The sequence below is a fragment of the Coffea arabica genome, chromosome 1e, assembly GCF_036785885.1.
Source record: "Coffea arabica cultivar ET-39 chromosome 1e, Coffea Arabica ET-39 HiFi, whole genome shotgun sequence".
NCBI classification, from domain to species: Eukaryota; Viridiplantae; Streptophyta; class Magnoliopsida; order Gentianales; family Rubiaceae; genus Coffea; species Coffea arabica.
In genome coordinates, this window is record NC_092311.1 from 57,673,513 (window position 1) to 57,701,414 (window position 27,902).

At 36.5% G+C, this 27,902-nt stretch overlaps 3 protein-coding genes across 4 annotated transcripts; 1 reads left to right on the forward strand and 2 right to left on the reverse strand.

Moving 5' to 3' along the window:
- Positions 1 to 87: 87 nt before the first annotated feature.
- Positions 88 to 2,713, reverse strand: LOC113733432 (fatty-acid-binding protein 1-like). The gene is made up of 4 exons (XM_027259803.2): positions 2,265 to 2,713; positions 1,442 to 1,691; positions 791 to 882; positions 88 to 474 (listed from the first exon to the last, which is right to left on the reverse strand). Exons 1-4 carry the CDS (start codon positions 2,665 to 2,667, stop codon positions 335 to 337), a joined length of 885 nt encoding a protein of 294 aa, XP_027115604.1. The 5' UTR covers positions 2,668 to 2,713; the 3' UTR covers positions 88 to 334.
- Positions 2,714 to 14,548: 11,835 nt separating this feature from the next.
- LOC113733423 (ent-copalyl diphosphate synthase 1-like) lies at positions 14,549 to 20,590 on the forward strand. 2 transcript variants are annotated; one of them, XM_027259793.2, is made up of 15 exons: positions 14,549 to 14,865; positions 15,373 to 15,453; positions 15,556 to 15,644; positions 15,788 to 16,091; positions 16,271 to 16,454; positions 17,024 to 17,238; positions 17,368 to 17,488; positions 17,612 to 17,724; positions 17,813 to 18,039; positions 18,131 to 18,246; positions 18,709 to 18,807; positions 18,982 to 19,236; positions 19,547 to 19,658; positions 19,778 to 19,975; positions 20,201 to 20,590. In XM_027259793.2, the coding sequence occupies exons 1-15, from the start codon at positions 14,754 to 14,756 to the stop codon at positions 20,441 to 20,443; spliced, it is 2,469 nt and encodes an 822-aa protein (XP_027115594.1). In that variant the 5' UTR covers positions 14,549 to 14,753; the 3' UTR covers positions 20,444 to 20,590. The 2 variants fall into 2 exon arrangements, with proteins under 2 accessions (XP_027115594.1, XP_071924304.1); XM_072068203.1 differs by having other exon boundaries at positions 14,607 to 14,865; positions 15,556 to 15,647.
- Positions 20,591 to 24,876: 4,286 nt separating this feature from the next.
- LOC113733412 (N-terminal acetyltransferase B complex catalytic subunit NAA20) lies at positions 24,877 to 27,698 on the reverse strand. The gene is made up of 6 exons (XM_027259785.2): positions 27,492 to 27,698; positions 27,274 to 27,364; positions 26,419 to 26,551; positions 25,472 to 25,541; positions 25,307 to 25,367; positions 24,877 to 25,218 (listed from the first exon to the last, which is right to left on the reverse strand). The coding sequence occupies exons 1-6, from the start codon at positions 27,567 to 27,569 to the stop codon at positions 25,127 to 25,129; spliced, it is 525 nt and encodes a 174-aa protein (XP_027115586.1). The 5' UTR covers positions 27,570 to 27,698; the 3' UTR covers positions 24,877 to 25,126.
- Between the last annotated feature and the right edge of the window lie 204 nt (positions 27,699 to 27,902).

Below are 27,902 nucleotides of genomic sequence, written 5' to 3' on the forward strand. Positions count from 1 at the left end.
TTTGTTCCCTCTCTACCAGACAACGATGCAAATGTTGTCCGATTGTTTTCAGTTTATGATGGCATTTGAGTATACCTCAATATGATAGACTCAAAAAAGAATCTAAATAATTTTCGACCAATAATCCAAGAAATTCTAGAAAGAAAAAGCAGTCCACCTGATTAGCAGAGATGCACGCGAGAAGGGCTCTCAACAATTCTCTCTTGCGCTTGGATAAAGTTTAAAAAAAAAACTCTACAGAGCGCCCCATTTGTTAACCAGTTTCACGGAAAGAAAGAACAACCAAGTAGAGACTTCCCTCATCCACCTTGACAGATTTTTCATCAGTGCACGTCTACTTCTGCAGAACATGAGCCAAATTCTTTTGAACATCTTCTTTAGCTTTCTGATCAAAAGGTTCATCACCGATATATAGATCAATGATAGAGCGACAAAGTGGCTTGCTCTGAATGCTTCCCACCTCCTGTCCATCAACTGCAGTGATATATAAACAGCGCTTTAAACTACCATATTTATTGACTCCAAACAAGAATGTCACATACTTTTGACTCCAAACAAGAAGGTCTTTCTCGTCTCTATAGAAACAATAATAATACTTCTTTCACCTCCAACATTGAAGTTCCCAAAACTCGGTTGTTTTGAAGATCTCACACGCATGGAAAAAACTATGGTTGCAAAAAAAAGAAAGGGCAGTTTTAAGTTGATAAGTTACAAGGATAGAGACGCTCAAAGAATCCTCTGTTCATTAATTTTTTTCAAGTAGAGTCAGCGAAATAAAGAACTCTCTTACTTGTTGTGCGAAGAACATAGCCTTGATCCCTTGAAAGATCTATGATAGACCCTCGAGGTATCTTATATTCATCTTTGAACTGGGATGTGAACCTGCTCCGAACTTAAAAGTTATCATTGTCTACAGATGCAAATGTATCATGTACAGTTGATACTAAACATAAAAGGCGATTGAAATCCATTTTGTGATAAAATTACTACAAATGAATATCTTCCAATCAAATTCGAATAGTCAGAGTCAGTCAATTCTACAAGCAAAATGATAGTATCATACACAGGAAATATCGTTGTTGAAAATCTAAGTGCAGGCACTTATATCTGAAACCAAATAAAGATTCTCATGGCAGGGGATTGGTTTAAAGCATCAGCAAAAACATGTTGACCAACTTGAAACATATAATCACGTGCAGTATCCCAAAGAACGACATACACAATTTGGCTAGTTATGCTCCTATGAAAATTTAACCATGATTCACAGGGTCATAATATAAGCTTGTATTTAGGAGACAGCACTAAGATCAATGCAAAATAATATTGATTCACCCACAAAATAGCATCTGAAAATCTCAAAACACTTTTAAACCCGTTGATGGGTGATAACAAAACGCAATTCAAATGTGGTTACAGCTAGCAGCGGAAGCCATAGGATTACCTTTCAAGAAGTTCTTTATTATTGGGCCCTCCAAATTTCCTTAATCTGTTCCCAACAGATTCTTGGAAAGCACTACGTACAGATTGAATGCTTAATCTTCCATAGACTATTTGGAGTCTAATAGTCATGCTTACATCACTTTCCATGAGATCCTCCCTCAATTCCTTCTTTTCTTTCAATTCAGCTGCGGACAGTGCTCCATATTTCTCAGTAAGCACTTTCTTTATGTCACCATCATCGGCATATACCCCTAAAGAATGCCATGGTGAAATCACACCGGTTAATCCCAAGGAAAAGTTGAGATGTAACGCAGAAAACCGAAAATTGTGTATAGTCCATTTCATTAGCCTAAAACCAAGATTCCGCACAATGCACTCCATTTCAGATACATTATTTAGAGAAGAAAAATAAGTGTGAAACACTTTTAAATTTGGAGTGCTACTGAGCTCAATCGAGATAGAAAATGGGCTCAAGTTTAGTTTGGGCAATGAGCCTAAAATTGTATTTCCAGCTTAGCTTTATCATTCTCAAGCTGAATTCAACTTGATAGCACAGTTAGTCATTTCAGCGCTAATTGAGATTCACTCACTTAATCATGTAAAAGAGCCAGTGGAAAAATATCCCCCAACACAAATCAAGATTGACTGGTTTCCATAAAGTACAGCAGCTAGGAAGGAGTCAAGATTTGTACTTATTTAGCAGTAGGGGATCGGGCGAGAATTTTTTGGGGAGTCAATATCGAATTAATGAACTGCCAAAAGGAGAGAGAAAATGGCACTGACATTATCAATCAAAATAAGGTGGAAGATCAAATTGCAATTACCAAAAGCGTAAACGTCTATGTTTTTCAACCCCAAAACGGCTTTTTTCCTCAACCCAATTCCAAGAAGTCGCTGGGAATCTTTGAGAACTGAGGGGAATGACATTCCCGTCTTGGGTTCAGCAACCGAAGCGGAGCTACCGGAGAGAGAAAGAGAACCCCACATCGGAGAGAAATGGCTTGTATTGAGCAACAGATTGGATAACAAGGAACTGAAGGCGTTGCCGTATAGAGGATTAGCGGGAGTTTGGGAGAGAGCTAAACCGGCGGCGATTCCCGCACCACAGACTGCGGCGACGGAGCATGCTGTGGTTGCACTGGTGGAGAAAGAAGAGGAGGTGGATGCGTTGGGTGGCTTCGGGGTAGGGGGCTGAGAAAACGAGAATGGAAATCGAAGAGAGACCATTTTCTATGCACCTCTTTTGTCGCTGTTACTGGGGAGAGTCCCTTTTGACTTTTGTCACTCGTGACTCGACTGGGTAATTTGAGTCAAACTCAAGCGCTAATCACGTGCTAATCACGTGATGTTGTTTTAATCCCTCCTAAGTTTTTTTTTTCACATGGGCCATGGAGCAAAGTTTTCTGGGCTGGACCAGCAACGTTTCAGGTGCCAACTTATAAAATTTGTAGTCCAATATAAAATTTAAAAAAAAAAATCCTTTGCTTAGCTCCCCCGTTTGTACAGTCCAGAGGAAAATGGATGGACCCAAAAGCAACGAATGAGTTGCAAACATATTTTTGTAGTTCCCGAGAAAACAAATTTTTTCACGAATACGAAACGCTGGCCCAATTGCTCGTTGAGCTCCCAATTTTCCGCAGGTTGATCATAGGACCTTAAAAGTGGCTTACCGTGTTATTGGGTTAGGACCAACTCAACGACTAAGGCAAAAGAATGTACGACGGTGATAGTCCCGTGAATGGTTTTTTTTTTTTTTTTTTTTTAATTCAAGGAAAGGCTTCAAGTCTTACAAAGGAAATAAAATAGAGGGTTTGAAAGTTAAACTCAATCCCTGTTTAGCAAACAAGTTTTTTAACAATTTTAAGTTATAATAACTCCAAAAAAACTCCCCAAAATTTTTGTTATAAACACCTTACAATACCCAAAAACATGCAAATCCCTTCTTTTTTATTTTTCTTCTTCCTCCTCCACCTCAACCCCCTATCACCAGCCGCTGACTATTTTTTTTTTTCTTTTAGATAAATAAAATATTTAAAAAAAAAAACTGATTTGTCGAACGGACTTAAGTATCCAATGGTCTGACAAATTGACGTTCCAAAGTCCTGACTGCTAGTTGGGTCTTATCTGAAAAAAGACAGACGACGAGAAAGGAAAAAGATGCTGAAACTGACTAAAGGAGGCGGAATACTTGACGAGATGCTTGAAGTTGTCTCATTTGGCTTTTCCCACGAGTCAAAAAAAAAAAATAGAAATAAAGGAATGCTTCAGAGCATCTAAAGGAAGACGATTAAGTCCGGGACGGGCGGGGACTCTTTTACTTTTACCATTCTAGTGGGCTGTAATTTATTTTTCTTTTTTGTAAATAATAAGTGTATAGCCGTGCCCTTTTTTGGGTAAACCGGAAATGGCTGGGATGTGTGCATATCCACATGTAATTTTGAGCTAATTAGTATGAAGGCTTCATAATTTAGTAAACTGGAAAATTCATTTTTGAAGCACGTTTTCAAAGGCCAGGAGTGGCGTGTCGGCGGAACTCTTGCAACGAAGCTGGGGAGGGCATGCATTTCCCACTGACCTTCCAGTGTGAGAATCCGTGCTTTTGAGTTTTGACTTGAGAGCATCTCAAGAACGTGCACGAGAAAAATAAACAAAAACAACAGTGAACAAAATTCATTATCAATTAATTATTTATATGATTACATGTACTATGTCCAATTTAGGACCAATTTCTTGCGGCATGCAATTAATTAATCTTAAATTGCATAATAAATTTTATTTTATTTTTACTTATATTTGCGAACTACTATATGTCATTGAGTTGATTGAATAATATTTTCTCTCTCTCTCTCTCTCTCTCTCTTTTCTTCGACAATTCAACTAATTGTCAATTAAGTTTCAAATTTATAATTGTTTAAATTATTCAATAAAATTATCAATTTCAGATTAACATAAATGTAAGTACATTAAAATTGTACTCTTGAAGTATTTGATTTTATATGAAGGTATGAAAGAATGACAAGAAGAAATGGTAAGAAATATTTCAAAAATCATATGACTGTTTTCTATTGATAATCATCTTTACTTGTTAGTGTAATCATAATACCTAACCATAACCAATAAAGCTCATATCTACTAGTCATGCAACAATTGGTGTTATAGTGTTTAGAATAAAGTTATTATATACTCAAATTAAAATTTTGTTCTTCCCATTAATGTTTCTCTTATATATGATCCACGTATTGTTATTTATTTGTAATTAACTAGGGGGAGTGCCCGCGCATCGCGCTGGTGTTTGGTGCATGTGGGAAATGAGATTTTTTTGTTGAACAAACAATAGCACATTGTGAGAAAAAATAAAACATAGTATGAAAAGATAAACGATATAATCAATCAATTCACACAGTGTTACAATAAAACTGTGTCAAATTGAACGTCGTTGATAATGTAGAAAAACAGAGTAACACATAAAACTAACCTTATTCCAAAATCTCCACCGAGAGCTCTTACTTACTGTTGCTCCAAACCTATAAGATTATAACCAATTCAGATCAATTAGGGTTAGGTAACGCGATAAGAGTCACTAATTGTAAGTACTAAGAACACACTGACAAAATTAAGGGAGGAACTGAAAAATTGGGGGGGGTGAAATCTAACCTCACGCTGAACTACCAAGAGTAGCTGGGACTGAAGAGCATTCTGAGCTGATTAGTACGAAACCAGATAGAATTATTCTTATCCTAGAATGCGAACAAAAAGAAACTGATAATCAACTGTTGAGACATTAACATACCAACGATTCGGCAATTGAATTGGTAATTAATGACGAAATAATAGGTAATTTCAGAATTGAGTTCGGATGGAAGAGAAAACGATAAGACAAATCTTTGTAGACAAAGGGGGAAAACTTAACTCTTGAACCTGAAAGGGAATAAACTGACTAACGTTTGTGACTCATAAATGCAGATTATAAATGATAGAGAAATGAGTTCCTACCATTGATAGAGAAATCGTTGACTCATTTCCTAAATCCGATTGCCATTCAAATGTTTCAGACAAAACAACATTTCAAACGGTCATCTGTGGTTGAAAAGGGGAATTATTGGTAGTTAAAAGATATTCCGATAATTACACCAACACACAAGCATATATGGGTTGTACAAAATGCAAAAACGGTTGCACACTAATTACACATTCCATCAATACCCAGATGACTCATCAATGACAACTTTAAATGTATTAAAATGGGGTCATTTCAGTGAATATACCCAAATACATGCTTTCTTAACTTGTACCTAAAGATTTTAAACTAATACACAACATTTCACATTCTCAGAAAATCCCCACCTGTGCGGTTGAAATTCAATCTATTATTTAACTAAAATTCAATTTTATATAGTATAAAGATGTTGACAAAGCGATGCTCTGTAGGCTAGAGAATAGTGTTTTGGCAAATATGGATTGTTTTTGAGGATTTTTATATCATTTAAGAACACGTATTTTTTTATGCATTTAATCTAAGGAAAAATTGCATAAATTGTTCCTCACGTATTAATAATATGAAAATTTAGTCTCTCAAAACGAAAAGAAGTATTGTTAGTCCCTAAAAAAAATGATCAATTTAGGTTTGACACGTACAAAATTCACTAACTAGATTGAAATTTTCACTCATTTTTGGGTTACAGCGATCGCATCTACCTTTCTGTGTTTTTTGCCCATGTCTACTGGGCAATCACTCTTTCTTTTCGCTAGGATCCGCATCTCTGCTGGAGTGTTCTCGAGATACCTTCAAGTATTGGGCATTTGACAATGAACAAATTTATAAGAGGGCAATTGTTGTAAATATCAAAATGTATTCATCCGCGACATTCTCCGGTACCCGATACGTCTTTCTGCTGTCCCCACAGAACACAGTTGGCCTCCGTACATTGCTTCTGCCTACTGTGGCCCGGGGCAATATGAACTGTCCACCCTAGATGTAATCGTCAAATGTCGATTTCTGATCCGTGATGTTGACTTGAGCATCTCAGGAATGTGCCCCAGAAAATACTACTACTACTAGAACGAAAACAAGGAGGAGAAGAAAACACACACACGCATACACCCAAGAAGGTGAAGAAAAAATAAAACGAAGAAGAAATAAAAAGCGAGCACTTGCGTTACGGCTGCTGATGGCCAAAATTCTTCCTTTCCTCAACAGCGCATTTTTCAAAAATATTCAACATTGGAAAAAAGTCAATTAAGTCAGGCCGAATAACTGGCTGGTTCGTTTTCATCCGGATGGAAACTGTCATATTCTTCTTGGGTAAAAGTAACTTTTAGAAAGAAAAAAAAAAAAAAAAGGATGTGTTGAATAATTGTACCCCGATCATATTGCCACTGCCAACCACTGGATCTTTGGCTCAGTGACCACCACTTTTTTGATGGGGTGGGAGGCAAGGTTCAGTGATTTATCTTCAAAAAAATTCAGACGGGTGTGCTGTGTATCTGTTTGATTCGATAGTAGTTCAGTCTCCTCCAACTTATCCCTAAGTCACCTTAGATCCGTTCCTTCCCCTTAATATAGAATAGATTAGATTTATCGGTTCCGAAAAAAAAAAAAAAAGTCATATTGCCACTGCCACAGCAACAGGCGTGTTCCGGATGCGAGGTATCACCAGTTCATTTTACGGTAAAATCAAATTTACGCCCCACTGTCATTCGGTTATGTCCTGTCTAAAGCTATTTACAGAGCTCTTTAGAGCCACCTGTCGGTTTGCAATGGAATGGACGTTAGAAGGTCGCATCTCTAGTAAGTACTGGGAGTAGTTTATTGCGCCGGGTCCCAGTCGTGTCAAACGGAAATACTGTAACTCTTAGTCGTAGTAGTTGATTTGTTGGCGGGACAAAGCTCCTGAGGTTTATAACTATTTCACTAACCTCCCTTCGAGTTTTAAAATTACACACTAACTTCCCTTAAAGTTTATTATCTTGTAGCATCAAAATATTTATGATGTTAAACTTTTTTTTTTCTATAATATTTTAGTTGCAAATTTGTTGATGTTATATACGATTTGATGTCTAATTATAAATAACAAATTTTAGTTTTTTTTAATGTGTGGATTGATATTAAATTAATTAAATAGTATAGTAAAATGAGGAGTGGTGATGAAATATTATTTTTTTTTTCTTTTTTAATAACACTTTTTATTTATTGAATGAATCTAAATATTACGAGATAATTAACTTCAACGGGAGTTAGTGAAATTTTCGAAACGTGAAGAGAGGTCAATGAAATAATAAAAAAATCTCAAGGGAGGTATTTGAAATTATCCCTTGATATTACTGCGTTAAAAGCTCAGACCGTCAGAGAGAGAAGAAACACGTGGCACTGGCATTCTCTCTTTCCTGATTCCTCATTAGTGGTTGATATTTTATGTCACGGGGTCTGTAATAAAGTTGCCAGCGAAATAGCACTGCAGGTTACCGTATTTGAATTTGAAAGCCGAGGCGCCTGTTGCAGTAGTGTGTTTAGATAGAGTCGTCTTTTGTCTTTGTTGCATTAGTTTAATCATCAACGGTGCCTCTGTGTTCTTGGGCTACCTCACAGTCACAGCATCAGCACCGGGAATTAGACCAGGAATAGTCAAAACCATTGAACGTTGAAGACCGAAAACATTCAAAGTAGAATATTAATTAATTAAACGCTGAAAAATGACTCAACCATTGTATAAGTTTTTTGTCTGTTTCTCCAAACTTTTTAAAATATACAAATATTTAAATGATGGGGCACGTCAGCCAATGCAGCTGCGCTTCTCCAGGCAGGTGCTGAATAATATACGCAGTCGATGCCACTGCATGTGTAGTCGGTGTATGTATGTGGGTCCTTTTGTGGAGATTTTAGGTTTGTTTGAACGTAGTATTATTTGAAATAAGTACTGTAATATTTTTGTGATATGATATATGTGAAATAAAAATATAAAAAAATAAATTAAAAAATAGGTTTATGATACAAGCGATATATTATTTGAGATAATTTTACTATCCAAACAAACCCGTTCGTCTTTGTATTTCCAGGTGACGTGTGCTAGCAATTATGTGACCATCAAATTATTGTAGGTTATACTTGTCAGAGACACTTGACTATGCTGCGATGCTTTCTAGCACATGCTCCGAACGATGTATTACCAACCACTCTTTTTTTTTAATCTAAGCGAGAGACTATAAACTCTCTAGCCTACGCTCTCTTACTCGAATCACAAAATACATCCCGTCCTTGAAACCCAACCACCTAGTTGATCGTCAATTTTAAGATTGTAAACGAATCACATTCACGAGCAGCAGTTCCAGTCAAAACTAGATAATAGATTGATTTCATTTAAGTATCTTATTTCAAAGTGCTGTCGAGTTAAAATTAGCAAGAAAAAAAAAAACTCTCTTCGATGATGTACAAACACATAATTCGTGGTCAACAACAGTGTGCTTAACTTTTGTTGGCCAGTATTTGGTATAGAGGTTACACCATACTGCTAATAGTAGTTATACTTAGGCATCCAAATCCGGAGAAAAAAGGACAAAAAAGAAAGTGACTAGAGAGAAAGGAGTACAATTTTCTTCGTTTGGAAGTTTTAACATTGACAAAAGAGAAGGGAGATGAATGGATAGGACCCCTCCAATTGGTGAAAATTTTTCTGCTCAAAAGTGAGAAGAAAAGGACGGAAGCTTGTTGGGCGGCAAAAGGTATTTTTAATATGACATTTTTATCCTTTAAAAGCTGATACAAAAATTTATTATTCTCAATATATCCTAAAGTTCATTTGTAAAATTATCGATTCATCTTTTTCTCAGCTCTTACTTTCAATACTTCCAACTAGATTCACTTGGCTTTCTTCCGTTCAACACCCACAATTCAATAACAGGTTTTTATTTGACTCAATCTTTTCTTTCTTTTTTTCTTTGCTCAATCTTCTTTAGAAAATTATGGAAAAAGCATTTTAAACTCATCAAATGATCCGTACAGATAATGTCTTGAAATGCCCATGAAGGGAACATCAACCTTCTTGTCTCCACCGAGAAGGGAGAAGTTCTGATTCCGAGTCCTTGTAATATCAAATTTGTTTAAATATGAAAAATTGGTTAAATAATGCATTAAATACAAAACCTGTTAGTTTCCCATAAAAAACTGGTATGTTATGGGTAATTTCTTTTTTTAAAAAAGTTTCACATATTTAATTTATGTTAAATACAAAACACACTAGTTTTTTTTTTGCGCTATTTAACCAATTTTTCCTATAAAGAGCTAGTACGTTTCTTATAAAGAACTGGTACAAAACATACTATAAAACCTGCCAGTTTTTCATAAAGAGTTGGTATGTTATGCGCTATTTAACCAATTTTTCATAATTAAACAAATCTATGAAAATTAAAATAACATATTTGAAAGTTGCGTTTTTATTTGGAAGAACGCATTTCTTGGATGCGTTTTTCACCATTTGGGAAGAAACTCAAAAAATCGCCACCATTTGGGAAGTTAGTTTAGCTTGGCAAAAAACACTAGCTGAAACATGTATAATGGCATTTCCGGTCAATATGAAAATCATATGTCAAGAATACCTAAAAGATACTACAAGGATTTGAGGCGATTTACATGCATGCAAGAGAATCGAAGTCCAACAAGAAATTTGTTATATTATTCACCTTGTGGGAATGCATATGCAATTGTTTTAGAAATTTGTCTTGTCTAAATATTCTATTTATGAGAACAAGAAAGCTAATTTTTAGACTTTGATTTACAAATAGAAAGGGCAAATATGTAAAGTTGTCGTCTCATAAAATCATTTCTTTTCATATCTCTCCAACTCTCAAATAAAAGAAAGATATTTCTTTTCTTTTCTTTCATTAAACTTCCAAACGAAATATGCATATTTTCCTTTCTCTTCCTTTCTTTCCTAAGCTATCTTTTCTTTTCTCTTCCTTCATAAACTCCCAAACTAAGCCTTAGACATTTGGGAAGGTATTGAGTCGAGAGGCCATGTATTTCTTGAAAATGACATCGAATCATTTCGTATCCGCTTTTGTCTTCATGCTTTCCTCAGCAGTTTGCCCCTGATTCATGGAGTCATAAAATTGGCATCGAAGAGAAAGTGTATAAAAAAATTCTGTATCCATGTGTCCAAATCCAGAGACAGGAATAAAGAGTCTTGTTTTTTTTTTTTTTTGTTAAAAAAAAAGGGAATAAAGAGTCCAAGCAATAAGATGCAAGGCTCGCATTAGATGCGTCAACATCCTAATTCCACTGCAACTCCCCCTTACGACCTTAACAATTAATATAGTAATTTCGTGGTCCTATACTGAAGCAATAAAATTTTTGTACTCCTTCCAAAACGGATAAAATAAAAAAAAAAAACAATGAAATAATCTTCTCATAAACCGCAGGGTTAAAAGATATGTACCGGAGCCGTTCGCAATATTTTTCACTGGGCAATCAAATTAATTTTATAGGTTTAACTATATGCATAATATGGTAATTTGCAAAATACTGCGATCGGATTGTACGAGTTGGCTTCGTTCTCATTCTTCTGACGAGCCCAGCTTCAAACTATGGGCAGAGCTAGTCTCACTCAAATTAAACTGCTCAGAAGTACTAATTGATTATATATGTATATATATAAAATAAAACACTTGCTTTCAGTGAATGATTATGAAACATGAAAAGACAGCTACTAAAGAAAGTGGAGAAGGTCCCAGCAAATCGCACTACTTGCTCGTCCTAACGGGGCAAAGTTGGATTTGGCGATTAAATTATTGTGTTTCTTCTATCTATATAGTAATTGGCATTGTTCGTTGCTCCAGAGTTAGAGGAGGGCTGTATCTTTGCATTTCAATCACATCTCAATTAATGTCCTTTTCTGCAATACCTGAGAAATATTAAATGGAAAAAAAAAATAAATAAACGACAAAGGACATTATTGAGGCTACGAACAATTCTAGTTGGCCTAGAGCTCTCCTTGATTTTTAAAAAATTTTTTTTTTTTAAAAAAGAAACATAATAATACTATTATATTTCTTGTGCTACTTTTTGTGCATGATTTGCACTCCTATCGTAATGCACGAGAAAGTTTTAAGGCGGAGAAGGTCCCAGCAAATTGCGCTGCTTCTTGTTGTCCATTATCCGCGTGTCGGAAAGTACAGGGAGGTCTATATCTTTGTTGTATTTAAATCAAGCTCAACCTTTTTTTTTTTGGTCGTACCCCGACACGTCAAATAAATGAAAAATAAACAAATAAATAAAAGGACAAAAGGACATTAATGAGGCTATGAATATTTCGAATTGACCGTACACGCACTCTCTCAATTTTTTACAGCTTCTAAGAATAAGAGGCAGTAGTATACTCTGTATTTTTTTGCACGATTCTCGCTAGTAGTGCATGTGAGAGTGTCAAAGGAGTTCTTCCCGGTCCATACAAACTCGTTTAGGTCGGAGCTTAGTAGGACTTGATAAATTAATTAGTGGCGTAATTAACCTACCAACTACTACTACTACAGTGTTTCGTAGTATATGGACATATGACATACTGCATCAAAAAAAGTTTTCTTTCTTTCTTTTTTTTTTTTGTAAAATAAAAAAAAGCTGGTTTAATTTGATGGAAGCATATAAAGAAAAGGAAACGAGTTTCCCTTTTAATCTGGCTTCTTGCTTTTGACCGAAATCATTTTAAGAAGAGGAAAAAAAAAAAGTTTTGACTAGCTACATGGTCCTCCTCCCTCAGCTCAATGTCCAATTTGACATGCTTGACCAATTCAACAAACCACAAATGGAAATAACAAGAACTTATGGCTTGTTTGGATAGTGTATTATTTGAAATATTATTTGGAATAATTATTGTAGCACTTTTTGTGATATGATGTATATGAGATAAAAAGGTGATTGAGAATATAAAAAGATAGATTGGGAAATGTGTTTGTGATGCAAGCGAAATATTATTTGGAATAATTTTGGCGACTCAATGATGCTATTATTATCATGATCATTCTCAAGCATGCTAACATATTTGACACCGAAAAAAAAATTTTTGGTTTTGGCTGCGGTAATGACACGGTTAATTATGTAGGATGAGAAGAACTAACAGTTAATAGGGACATAAACGCACAACACATTCACATAATTACCTACCTTTGGGTTACGTATACAAACAATTAACTATTCATATATGTCCCATGTTTTCCATCTTATAGTAATTATTTTATAGTTGCGGTCATTAGCCGTCTTCTTTCTTTGTCGGGTACAAATCTCAAATCTGCGCAGTACAGTAATTAACAGGAAGGCCTTTAAGCTGCAACCGCAATGGACCTCAAGAAAAGCAAGTGATTTTTTTTTTTTTTTTTGTGTGAAGGAAGCAAGTGAAATTGTAGATATATATATATATTTTAATAATAAAATTGTAGATATATTTCTATTATTTATTAAAAAGTTTATTATTTTATTTATTTTTAAAAATAAAATATTTATTTTTTAGTTTTTTAAACTTCGATTCGAACTATACATTAAGAACTCGTTTCGAGATCGAAATTCATAAAATTAAATCAAAATTTAATTCGATTCAATTCGTTTGCACCCTTAATTATCACTATAAGTGCTTTGTCTGGTTTGTAAACTTCCGGAGAAGGTTATTGATGCCGCTCTTGCTGATCTTTCATAAGTGAAAATTATTTCTGAGTTTCCAAAAAAGAAAAAAAAAAAGGTCGTGGATCTTTTTTTTGGTGGGGTGCAGACTGCAAAAACTTTGTACGGTGAATTTTAACAACATATAATAGTCAGGGTCGTAAGCTGCCACGGACCTCAGAAAAGTCGATGCTTTATCATGGTCATGGAAGATTGCTTTAGTTAAAGCTGACCATTGATTTTTCCCAATTCCCAGAGTGGCTTATGTTTGATTATTTCCTCTTGAGAAAAAGACATATGGAAACCTCAAGGCGTATTATTGCAAAATTATTATTTTGCAAAGAAAAGAAAAATACTTAATGATAATAACATATCAAAGTTTCATCTACCCAACAAAATGATAAAGCCACTCTTTTTTTTTTTTTTTTTTTTAAAAACATTTTATAATCACGCATACTTGTTTGAGTTGCTATGTTTTGAAGCTTTTTTTTTTTTTTTTTTGTAAAAAAGCGAGAAGGGGGCTTTGTTTGGATTTTATTTTTCTGAACTTTTTATAAAAAATGATTTGATATATGTAAAATAAAAATGTGATTGGAACATGTCTACATGCTTTACTTAACAATTTTTTTTTTTTTTTTGAAATTTGCAACGTAGAGATTTGTTCTTGGCTGACGCGCATATGCCAAACATACTACTGTAATGTTATTTTTTTTTTCATTTAGTACTTCTAGGCACTAAACAAGTAGAGAAAAAAGAGAGGTGAGGCCACTATTAAAATGAGTACTCTCCAGGCGCTAATTAAACTACCATAAAAAATACTGTAGTCACCACCCGTCCCTTTATTTGTAAATCTTCCGCATTAATGTACTTACTCAGAGAGTCGAATAAATTTTCATCCACTCACCAAAATTAAACTACGGGAACTGGGCTGCTTCTTTCAAGGCTCACTTTCTCGAATTTTGGGGTGATAATAAACTTTGGTCCACAACCAACATGTAGTCAAATATGGAAATCGAATTTGCCGGGGATATTTCACAGATAATTTCCTGTTCAGCAATCATTTCTGTCCGAACCTAAAAGATAAAACCAACTACAGATATATTGACTTAAAAAAAGAAAAAGAAAAAGAAAAATGAAATGGAGGCTGGACAGGAGCAAGACCGGGATCAATAGAAATTGTAAGCAAATATATAAGAGAGGGTAGGTTGGGAGTGACAATGAAAAGTGGTAGGTAGGGGGGAAAGAGCAGAGAGGAGAACGAAAAAGACTCCGGCCTTCGAAAATTTATATTATAATAATTTGATATATATTTATATATATATATATAATGATTTGATGGTATATATGAAAAAAATTGTCATCAAAACATAATTTTTTTTAAAAAAAAGAAAAAGAAAAACCGTAATCCAAACAAGGTATGACCGCCCTCAATTCTTAATTTAGTAGTGAAATTTGTAGGATCCCATGCGTCCCATTAGCGGGAATCTGCAGAGCTGTCGTATCTGTCTGTTTCCTCTCCTCTGCCCCTCGTTCTCCATTTTTTAAATACCACTCCGACTCCCCCCAACCATGGCTTAGAGGAGTTCCATCTCTTTTTAACACACCCCATCTTCCTCCTCCCTCCTGTCAAGAAATTTCCGAGAAAACCAGCCCATTCCTCAATCATCCACTCGCCATGGCTTCCGCTACCGCAGCAGCAACCGCCCTTCTCGGATTATGCAACACTACCCGCCGCTTTGTATCCTTCCGTCCTAACAGTGGGCCGTCTGAAAGCACTCTAATTTCGGGTATGTTGTTGATATCTAAGACTTGGTTGTGCAAATCCTAGCTTGTTCCCTTTCCTTATTACTCCACTTGGTTTACTGCACGATCGATTCATCGGCACAAATGGTCAGAAAATCTGCCAACACGGCTTTTCCGACCTAAATCATACTAACTTTCTTTGCATGGACAGATTTACCAATAAAATTAGTAGCGTCACAAGTAACTGGACTAAAATATTGAAGAAAAACTTGAAGGCCATCATGACAGTAGTGGGTTTCATCACCCCTCTCTCTGTTTCTCAGATCACTCTCTCTTGGTTTATGAGAGAGGAGCTGAGTCCTCAGAAGAAGGCGCATGTGTGGGGCCCTGCGCTCTTGTTGCTTCTGTGTTTTTTCTGCTTCTTTATTTCAGTTCTCAGCGTAAATCTTCAATTACGATTACCAACGGTTGAAACTAAAAGGTGCATTGATGGTAGTGGAGGAAGAAATGAGGATCCCTGCCCTGATTTCCAATATTCCATCTTTTTGTAGGTACTTGGCCGCGCCCAGGCAAATCGCTTCACCATAATTTCCGTCTTCGGTGTAGCACGCTTTCCAGTCCTCCCACCAAAGGTTCACAAAAATTTATAAGACTTTTGCCAATAAAGAAAATTGAGTGAAATGAAAAATCAAGGGCCAACATGAGTTTAATCTAAATGCTCAAATCTCATGCAGAATTAGATGAGGGGTCCCAAAATGGCAAGCCTGTTACAAAGTGGCAAGGGATTCTGGAAGAAGGCAGCACTGAAAATGGGATTGTCGAGGTGGTAATTCATAAAAACACCATGAACAATAAATAAATAAATAGCTCTCATTTCGATTAATTGCTTTAAGCAAAATTCTTCTCTGCTTCTGTTGGAAATTGATTCCCATGCTTTCTTCTGCGACCGCTTAAAATAAAAAAAAGGTAAGCACGTCAAGCAGGATAGAAGAGAGCATAGAATCCATTCGGTCAATGCTCCGTTCCATGGATGATGGGGACATAAGCATATCGGCTTACGACACTGCATGGGTTGCCCTTGTGGAAGATGTCAACGGAAGCGGCGGCCCTCAATTTGCAACGAGTCTCCAGTGGATCGCCGATAATCAGCTTTCCGATGGTTCATGGGGTGACAGCAAAATCTTTTCGGCTCACGACCGGATACTCAACACTTTGGGATGTGTTGTTGCGTTGAAATCCTGGAACATGCATCCTGAAAAATGCGAACAAGGTAGTGCAAATCATCGAAAATTGAATCTGCTCATCCTCTCGAGTGTGTGTGTGTGTTTTTTAAGTGGTTTTGTTTGCAACTACAGGACTTGATCAGATGAAGATCATGGCTCATTTCTAATTCCTGTACTAACTATTAAGTCCTGAACTTCCTCCTCTTTTTTTTTTTTTTTTTCAAAGGATTATTGTTCATAAGGGATAACATTCACAAGCTAGAGGATGAAAATGCTGAGCACATGCCTATCGGTTTTGAAGTGGCATTTCCTTCGCTAATTGAGATTGCCAAAAAGTTGAGCATTGAGATTCCGGCTGATTCTGCAATCCTGCAAGAGATATACGACAGAAGAAATATAAAGCTAACAAGGTACGTTCTCCAAACCAAAACACCAAAACAAAATCCGCCCACGGGTCACTCCAAACCCAACCCCCAATAAACCGACCAAAAAAAAATAAAATAAAGGGGTCCTACGGTCACTGTCACGCTGTACCTTGCAGTCCATTACCAGTTTGTTAAAAAAGTAAAGTCACCTTACACAACAGGTACTGGCATATCATATATTATATATTACGGGAAAGTTTTCCTAGAGAGGTTCCTTCTTCTAAAGAAAGACTCTTTACACCAGCCCGTAATAAAAGATCCTTTATTATTGCGGTGGTCATTAGTGATTAAGATTTGATGGGACGGAAGGTAAAGATTTAAGCTTTGACTCCTGTCAATTATCACAACAATAATACGTGGATTTGGTTAAAATAATTCATAGGAGCGTGTGTGATGCATTCGTTTGATTCAGCAGTATTTCAGTCCCCTCCGAATTACTTTGGGATCATTTCAGATCATTTTTCCCTAATGCAGGTCTATTGTATCTGATTAAAAAAAAAAAAAAAATGAACCACTTATTCATTTGCTTAATACCCGGTTTTTTGCAATGATAGGATACCCAAGGAAATAATGCACACCATACCCACAACATTGCTCCATAGCTTGGAGGGTATGCCAGATCTGGACTGGCAAAGGCTACTATCACTCAAGTGTGAGGATGGTTCCTTTCTGTTTTCTCCATCCTCCACTGGTTTTGCCCTCATGCAGACTAAGGATGCTGATTGCCTCAGATATCTGACCAAAATCGTACAAAAATTCAACGGAGGAGGTAAATAGACGCCGCCAGACATCGTCTCAAACTGCTGCCACATATATATATATATATATATATATTTTACATTAAACCCTCCCAGATCTGATTTTTTTTTTTTTTTCAAAATTGCTTATCATTTACTAGTTCCGAACGTATACCCTGTGGACTTATTCGAACACTTGTGGGCTATTGATCGACTTCAAAGACTGGGAATTTCTCGGTATTTCAAGCCAGAAATCGAGGAGTGTATCGATTATGTTCACCGGTAAATCTCTGATCAAACCTCGACTACCTACCCGAAACTCAAACACATTAAAATTCTTCCGTAACACAGACTAACATCAACCGTCAAAATTAATACTGATCATCGATCCTACATAATTGTCAGATATTGGACGGAGAAAGGTATCTGTTGGGCTAGAAATACCCACGTTTATGACATTGATGACACAGCAATGGCTTTCAGGCTCCTAAGGCAGCACGGCTACACGGTTTCTGCAGGTTAATTACTTGCCGTTTATAATTTCGTTGCAGTACATGGTAGTATGCGACTCTCTGATAAGGGATAAGGCGACGTTGTAATTGACAGATGTCTTCCGTAACTTTGAGAAGGATGGTGGATTCTTTGCCTTTGCCGGACAGTCGAACCAGGCTGTGACCGGGATGTATAACCTGTATAGAGCTTGTCAGGTGATGTTTCCTGGGGAGGAGGTACTTGCCGATGCCAGGAAGTTCTCGTCGGAATTCTTGCAAGATAAGCGAGCTAACAATGAGCTCCTAGATAAATGGATCATCATGAAAGATTTGCCTGGCGAGGTACGTTTGAAATTAATCAATTCATTAATAAAAAGAATTTTATTACTAGTAATACTAGTCTGCTTTAAAAATAATTTGGACTTGAGTGCAGGTCGGATACGCTCTAGATGTTCCATGGTATGCCAGTTTACCTCGTGTAGAAACCAGATGGTACCTAGAACAATATGGCGGCGAAGACGATGTCTGGATTGGCAAGACTTTGTACAGGTATATATATATATATATCTGCTAAAATGTGACTTCAACCAATACTTCTCCTATATGAAAAGAATCTTAATGCAGATTAATTCTCAACTTCATTTTGCCATCCTGACATTTTACCTTTCTTCAGCTTAATACATCAGCATTAGTAGTATAGATCAGCAATGATAGTTGCTGTAACATTGAGATGGTGCGTGGGTGGGATTTAAAATGGTTAATGGAGTTGTGAATCAGAATCGCTTTTTTGAATTGTCATATATAGTGATTTGAAAGAGGATGGTCGGGTCTTTCGCTGGTAAATTGAAGACGGCATCATTACTACTGCTGAGGAAGGCTCATCTTGAAATTTTGCGTGGTGTCTAGCCTAGCATTGGGTTAAATAAATTCACGCCTAGATAGTTCCCTTCCGTTCATTTAACCTAACCCTTCTGGATATCCATTAACTTGACCCTTCTGTTCACTTTTCAGGATGGGAAAAGTTAACAACAACGTCTACCTTGAGCTTGGGAAATCAGATTACAACAACTGTCAGGCACTGCATCAGCTGGAGTGGAGAAGGATACAAAAGTAAGTGCGGATTTACATCGTAACGCCTAAAGCTGGTGTCTTTGTCAAGAATTAGTTTTAAAAAAGAAAAAAAAAAAAAAGGAAGCATAAACAGGTTTTTAATAGTCGATAAACCAGTTCGTCATCATGCAATTAAATTCCAATGTATTGAAAGCTGCTTGAATTTCTAAACAGATGGTATGCGGAATGCGGCCTTGGAGAGTATGGACTAAGTGAGAGAAGCCTTCTCCTGGCCTATTATCTGGCAGCTGCCAGTGTGTTCGAGCCGGAAAGGTCAAAGGAACGGCTTGCCTGGGCCAAAACAACTGCCCTCATCCACACCCTCACATCATATTTCAGCAGTGAGCAAATGGCAGGGGATCACATTGAGGCCTTTCTCCGCGACTTCCAACGCTCCTCCTCTAACCTTGACCACACCGCTGGTGAAAGGTATCCATCCCTTCTTTTTTTTTTTTTTTTTCAAAAACACCTTCTTAAAAAACAGTTAATTCAAACGGAGCAAATGATATTTACAAAATATTTTTTTTTTCTTTTTGACTCCTTTGCTTGTATACTTGGGATTTTAAAAATATGCGAAACTGTCTATAAATGAGGAGCAGAAACCGGCGATGAAATTTTTTGTACATGTTTCAGAAAAAGAATATATAGACTCGAGATGTTAATACATTTTTCCCCTTTTTTGGCACAAAATGATTACCACCGTTGAATGTTATTCTGAGGAAGTGAGTGATGGGTGCAGATACGGGCCGACCCAAGGATTGCTCAGGACGGTACTTGGAACGCTGAATCAGCTGTCTTTGGACGCAGTGTTAGTACACGGCAGAGATATCCATCAATATCTGCGTCGCGCTGTGAGTTGCTGTTGTTTTGTCACAGGATTTTCTGCCTACCATATCCAGTAAACGATATGTGGGATTTGACTTTCTTAACTGTTCTTTTTCTTTTTCCAATTTCGATTGGGAATACGTAGTGGGAGAAGTGGTTGATAGCTTTGCAAGCGGGAGGTGAGATGGGTCAAGAGGAAGCAGAACTTACAGTGCGCACACTAAATCTGTGCGCCGGCGGCTACCCATCTGAGGAGTTATTGTTGTCCCATCCCAAGTATCAACAGCTCATGCGTCTCACTTCTAGGGTTTGTCACCAAATTCGTCATTTCGAAAACAAAAAGGTTAGAGACAAGCACAACTTTCTTTCGGTAGTAGCTACTTTATTCGACATTTTGTACGGCAACGCATATTGACTTTTGTGCGTGGCATCCTCCGGACATCCATCTCATCAATCAATTATGTTAGAATGGACTGAGCTGTTGCTGTTATCATTATTACTGCTGCTGCTTTCGTGTGAAACCATTTAAAGAAATACTCATATAACTTGGCGCCCCACCTTTGATCAGGTACAACATGGTAGGGATAATAATGGAAGTGCAAACGCGGGTGGCATCACAAGCGTCAGCTCCATAGAAGCAGACATGCAAGAACTAGCGAAGCTTGTTCTCACCGGTAGCCCGAGCGATCTGGATGCTGATGTCAAGCAAACATTTCTCACAGTGGCAAGGAGCTTCTACTACACCGCCCATTGCAATCCAGGAACCGTCAATTACCATATGGCCAAAGTTCTCTTTGAGAGAGTGCTTTGATTTAAGTAACATGTCCATTCCTTTTGTTCTCGTCGCTAAATGGCACCCAGTGAAAAGTTTATTCTCATACTGTTGTAGTAGTAATTAAGTGCTTACAACATGTATAGAAACGAATAATCATATATGTAATTTTTCTTTTAGTCTTCAGTGTGCCTTGGAAAATATTGGCAAATCCAATCTTAGCTTGCGAACGTACAGCATTTAATTAAGTGAACTTGAGGAAGATTACGCATGGTTCATACGCTTGAGGGAACTAAATGTAGTGGATACATTTGCAGAAAGCACCACACTATGTTGTTGTTCTTTGCCTGAGAATCTGCACGCTCGTAAGCCTGTTTAGATAATGGCTTCTCCTTAAGTGTGTGATACGTCGATAATGGCAGAGGCATGTTCTTGAATGACATGCGACAAGTTGCTACTGCATCTCTTTGATTGATGTCAAAGTGGAGATAAAGCCAGATACAACGTATGGCGGTGATTCGGTTTCCATTTTAAACCGGACAGGGCAAGAGATAAAATTAGAAAATTCTAGGGCCTTTTTTGTATCAGGCAGAGATAAATTTTGGTGGAGGCTGGAGAAAGTGGGATTTTGACAGAAATTTGACTCCTCGGATTCCTGCTGATGAAAAAACAGTAATATGGTGAGGAAGTGGGAAAAACTCCCCGTTCTTCTGGTACGAGCAAGTGGATCGCCTGCCCACCCTGTAATTCTCTGATATCTGATCTCTATCCGGGATTTATGATATTGCTTTTTCTACGTGTGTTTTCCAAATCAATTTTTGATTAAATTAACTCACCAAAATCACTTTAAATTTTTTTTTTTTTTTAAAAAAAATCATTTAGAAGATGGAATTAATTTCTATACATTGTGAGTGTAAAATTTTTCTTTTTTAACACGAGCAGGTTTACACTAATATTAATGTATATCACATTAATCCTTAAAAGATATCATTCCGAACAAAAAACACACAGTTTACAATCTTCCTAACATAATACATCAACTCAATTCTTAAAAAGAAGAAGTCAAGTAAACAACAATAAATTTGTGTTCGGATTGTAAATTATTTGAGATAATTTTGTGAAAAAGTGCTGTAATATTTTTTTGATATGATTTATGTGAGATAAAAAGATAATTGAAAAATGTGTTGATGATGCGAGCAAGTCAGCGTGTGTAAATAAAGTGTAATAATTTACGACCCAAACACACTAGCAAGAGCCAAAAAGTAGTAGCTAGTAAATTCCTTGACACTTCCTATTACCACCAAAACAAAAAACAGAAAAGAAAGGACCAAATGTATGAAATTAATTAAAAATTTAACCAGCTTTAATTGTCCCCCTTTCTTTTCATAATCAATAATCAAAGAAAGCGAGAGCTGGGAAAGGCCGCAACTCAGGTGCAGAGCAAAGGCGAACGGATGGCCGGCCCAGGTTCATAATTTTGTCTTGCTGGTTTCGGCAGCGTCTTTGCACTTTATACAGTCCACAAGCAACAGCCGAGTGTTTTTTTTTTTAAGTTGAACCAAGGCTCAGACAGGAACACATGCAACCTTAACTTGGGGAAGCCCATAAACCAAACTCTAGTCCCCTAAAAAGTAAAGATATTTTTGACATAATGTGAGCAGGAACATTATTGGTTCCTCTTGTGACTTGATTCTGACACACTCGATACTAGCCAACATTTGAGTTAATGTTTGAGTATCAGCCAACAGTCCAACAGGCTGTTGGTAAGTCTTGGCGGGGTTATTGGTAGTAGGGATGGCAGCGGGGCGGGGTTGGGGTGGTGGACCCCTCCCCGTCCCCCCGCCCCGTTGCCTATTAGTTCCTCCCGTCCCCCGTCCCGTCCCGTCTTGCCCCGCTTCCTCCGCGGGGGCACCCACGAGATTAATAAAATTTTATTATATAATTTTATTATAATTAAATTTAAATAAATAGTCAAGTACTAAAATATCAACACATCACCAAATTATTATTCATTGTAATTTTACAATTGAAACTCATAAAAACAATCAAACAGAAGTTATTTGAATACAATCCAATATGATGAAATAAATATAACTAAAATAGTCAAATTTTCACTTTTAGTACAAATGCAATCACTAATTCATCATTGTGTTTGTGGTTTTTTTTGAGAAAAAAGTGTTATTCTATTAAATGTAATTAGAAATTTAGTATAAATGTATTAGTAAATTTAGTATAACTAATTAATAAATTCTATTAGTAGACATGTATAAGTATTCATATAATTGATAATATCATTATATATATATATTAGTAGACATAAACTAATATACATTATATAATACATCTAACTAATAATATCATTATCATAAGTTTATAACTAATTAACTTACATATAATATAGTCATTTATATATATATATATATATATATTTTGCGGGTGGCGGGGCGGGGGATGGGGCGGGGGAGCCGTTTCTAAGCGGGGGGAAAAAATTCCCCCCGTCCCAACCCCCGCCCCCATTGCCATCCCTAATTGGTAGTAAACTTTTGTCTCTTATCGTATACTTGCCACTTAACTTAATTGTGACCGTCAATTTTAAATAGTTTTCTTTGATGGGGTTCCTCGTCGATTAAGTTTCCCCTTCTTCCTCTAGACTAGGCTGCAAACGAATCGAGCCGCTCGCGAGCCGCTCAAGTTGGCTCAAGTCGAAATCGAGTTCAAAATATTTAACTCGTTAGCTCGCGAGCTCGAGTATATATATATATATATATATATATATATATATATATATATATATATATATATATATATATATATATATATAAAATATTTTTATTTTAAGTATATATATATTTTTATTTTATTATTTTAATAGTAAAATTACATATATATCTTTAATATTTTATTATTTATTAAGAAAAAATATTATTTTATTTATTTTTTAAAAAATAAAATAATTATTTTTTATTTTTTTCGAGCTCGAACTCGAGCTTTAAATTGCTGGCTCATCGAGCTTGAGTTCGAGTTTGGTAAAATTTAGTCGAGACTCGACTCGATTAGCCCAAAACTTGACTCGAATCGACTCGTTTGCAACCCTACTCTAGACTAGACCTTCTCTCTCTAGATTAAGTTAGAATAGATTATACAAATGTTATCGCTGTGACAAAAAAAAAAAAGGTTAATGTTTGAGTATCAAAACCGTTTTTTCTCCTTTCGAAATGCTAGTAAGTACGCTGGTGTGACCCCATAGCCCACTGTACGCTCAAGAGATTCGCTCTGTTCAATCAAAGCGCAAAATTCCCAACAAACAGAGGTACGAGGCTGCGTAATAACGCCAACGGATCTTCTGTCCCACACTCTGTGCCACTCTCTGTCCCATTTTTTATTATATTGCTATTTCTCCTGCATAAATATCATGTTTTAGTTCTTTTTTGTTTCCTTAAGATCCAATAACTATTAATTGAGTAAAAAATAAATACAGCAGTTTCAAAAAAGTAATATATAATAGAAAATTAAAAAATATAGCAAAAAATTCATAAAAAATCTCATTTTTTATGCATTTTGATTTTTTGAGCTTGTTAAATTTTATGTATTACTCAATTAATAGTTATTGGATCTTAAGGAAACAAAAAAGAACTAAAACATGATATTTATGCAGGAGAAATAGCAATATAATAAAAAATGGGACAGAGAGTGGCACAGAGTATGGGACAGAAGATCCGTTGCGGCGTAATAAGACCTTCGAGTCTCCTGGCAATCTGGAGCCAGTTCTTACAAACCTTCGTCTTGTCAGCCCATTTTGTTTGACAAGTCCACGATTCAAAGCCCGTACATGCTCAAAGCAACCAAACTCACTGCAAGAATCTGCTCCGCTACATGACAAGAAATTATTAGGGATTAATTACACTTTGTCTTCTTGAACTCGATCTCTTATAGTACATTTACTTTGAGCTACTTGGACATTTTTCTTTCCAATTTTTTTTTTTTATTATTACTGAGAACTGAGAAGTCAAATACATGGTGTAGTTGCATTCAAATAGATTTAGCAACTACTGGAAGAAAAAAAGAGTCATTTGTTAGGGACACATTTATTATATACGTTTACGTTCAAGAGTTAGTTGGGAGTACTTTGGTCATGCAAAATACACCTTTACTCTAAATTTGTTAACCACCTAACCATGAGAAATAATGTATATAAATTTAGAGTTTAAGGGGCAAAATGTTACTTCGAACCAAGTTCAAGAGGGCAAAGTGTAATTGGCCCAAGTATTAACAACCGCATCCAGGCAATACATTTTCCCCTTGATCATGATTCAACGAACTTTTTTTTCGTTTAGGAAAATCTTTAAGCTTGACATAGATGTTGGAAGGGATTAATCGACAAGCAACCTTAGTACGAATCAAGCACGCATCATATATTACCAAAGACCAAATAATGAAAGTTGAAGTGTTGAGGGGAAACAGCGAAGCGAAGATCAACACAACTAAATCAGCTTTACTCGAGGATGACAAATTATTAACCATAACACGCCCGCACACAGGACAACTGCCGGTGCGCGGGGAGCAGAAGGGGAAGGAATACGAAACATTGGCATCAATTCTGAAATACAAATCTTATAGCTCATCGTTACATGCCTGACTACAACCGCATCAAGATGCTCTAATGCAAAATCACAACCATGCCAAAGCATCATATTTTCTTTTAATGTTAATTAAATGAAGGATCTAATCATACTCCAATTCATCCGGAGTTACTGGACGTTTAAGGGGGATGATAGACTTCTTTTCTACATCCCGAGACAATGCTTTTCTCATATCTGAAATGGGTTACACATAGACAAGTCAGGGGTAACATAAGAGTGAAGTTCAAAGGAAAACTCGTAACTATTGGATGCAGGTACTCACCCAAGCCATCCTCTTCCCCAGAGTAATATCGTAGTACGCGTCGATATATAACATATCCAAGCTGAAAGGAAGGCAAATTTTATGAGAATATAACACTCTCAAAGATAACTGCTATTAGCAGATTTGGTATGGTAAGAACATGAAAAGAGAGGCCAAAAGCCTTACCTTTTCATACATCTTTATGGCTGGTGTATTTGATGCTCTCACAAAAAGGTCCACAAAATAAGCCTTATCACTGTTTAAAAAAAGGAGGAGAGAAGAAGGGGAGAGGGGGCAATCAGAGGGTAAACTTCATATAGTGTTGATAAGTTTGCAAGTAGCTGTGACTATGGCTCAAAAGTAAAAAGCTGAAGTAATCACATTGACAAGAAATTTCTAGGTGACATAATAGAATGATGAACTTCAAATTTTGTTGTGGTTATCAGAATTAAGATTTAGAGCATGAAGATACAGCTTAGAAGGTCAAGTTAATAAAAACTGATTATGTGCAATTATAACATAAGAGAATGAAAGGAAATGACTAAAGAGAATGGTAAAGCAGGACCCCGAGACTTTCGGGATAATTATATGCAATTCTAACTGATTAGAAGGTACTTAGAAGCTTCTATATCTCAAGGGAGAGGCAAAAGAATCTAGCAATTGCAACATGCAGAAAAAGGACAAAAAAATAAAAAACCAGAAAGAGAGACCCTGGTAAGTAAAAATAGAAGAGCAGATCATGAACAACTGTAGATAAAACAAGACTCTCGAATACAAACATATACATAAAAAAATTTCTCCTAGTGTCCATTTCAAGCTAGATTGGCTGCACTTGGTACACTATACAGTCAAAGAAAACACATTTTCAAGCATCAAATAAAATAGAGACACAGAAGGCCATGAAAGAGCCTAATCTGAATATAGAAAGATATCAGAGACTAATACATCTAGTGCTGTAATCATAAATTCTTTTAGCGTGCAACAATCATATACTCTTTTAGCGTGTCCTCCTATCATGATCAAGCCTCCGCTCATCTGGGAGTAGTTGGGTACGAAAAGCTAAGGAGCGCAAAGCAAACACAACTACATTTAAGGAGATGACAACTTCATTCAACAAAACTACATTGTCTTACATCTTGTCACTAATATCCTCCAATAGGTTCATCAGCTTCTTGGCCAATTGTTGCCTTCGATATTCAGGAGACACAGTTACTGCCGTGACATGACCATGCCAAGATTCACCTTGTCCTTCAACTTTTCCCATAACTGCAAGAAGTTGTTAGCATTAGGTGTCATCGGCAAATTTACTGTTATACAATCTCAATCAGAATATGGAAACCACAATTTGAGATAACCAAAAAGCAGTCTTCATCACTTGCATGGTCACCAAAAACTCTGGATGACATTGTGCTGTGCAAGAAGAGAGAACTTCAAATTCAAATCTATCATCATCTACCACTAAATGTGCTGTTTCAAGCTACATGAATGTATGTGGTGCAGGAATATCTTGCGCCATCAAGTTCTTATACTGACACTCAATGGGACAATTATACTCCAGCCAGAGCCACGCTATCCTTCGCCAGGCCAATTATACTTCAGAAAGCCATAGAAACTTTTTAAGTTCATCGCTGACGCAAACTCTCCAATTCAATGCATCTGACAATTGCACCCAAAACTTGACAACTCTCAAAGTCAAATCTTTAATATTACAGATCAATTTTATTAGTTGAAATTTATATATTGAACTAAAGGCAGAAATTACTCGGGGCACCTTTTATTTATTTTCCCAACAAATTGTATCAAAGATAAATCCTTTACTCAGAAAGTAGAAAAAATATGTTACTCCATCATCCGCTCAACGGAGTTTTGCCATTATATGCTAATGTAAAGTCAGACTTTTGAACAATCAAAAAAATCCTTTCAAATACATAGTAGTAGTTACAGTTTTCAAAAAATCAACCAACGGCAACTGATGAAGGAGAACTCACTGTATCCCATGATTCGGTTTCCGGGAGCTTCAGCCACGTGGAAATAGTCAGGCCACCTTGCCAAGTAGGTCATGTAGAACGACATGTTGAACTGGGTAAACAAATTATTCCATTCGTCTTTAGTATTCAAGAAAATAAACAAAATTTTAAGCCCTACAATCTTATGCAGCACCTGATTGAGAATTACATGTATGTACGAGTTGAGGAAAGAAACTCACGGTTTCTGTGAGATGGTCCAGATTCACTGACGCGAATCGAAGCAGATCGTTGCAGCAAAATCTTCTAATCGTCGTCATCTCCGCTATTGTTCTTCCCCGACCTTTCTCTCTCCGCCTATTTGCTCCGCTGCTCGGAAGTCTTCAGATCAATTTGGGAAAAACACTCGAGGGAAAAATTGCTAAAGTAGTCCCCGCATTTGTTACAAATACATTTTTTTGTCAATGATGTTTTAGGGTCCGTTTGTTTCTCGTATTTGTACTTTGTTTGGTTAACTTAAGCTTCATTTGTATGGGTGTGCATCTTAACTCGGCGATCCAAAAAATTCGGTAATCCGATCTAGATCCGATGTATTGGATCATATTCGGATATCTTATTTTTTTGTGATCCATGGATATTTGATTCGATCAGCA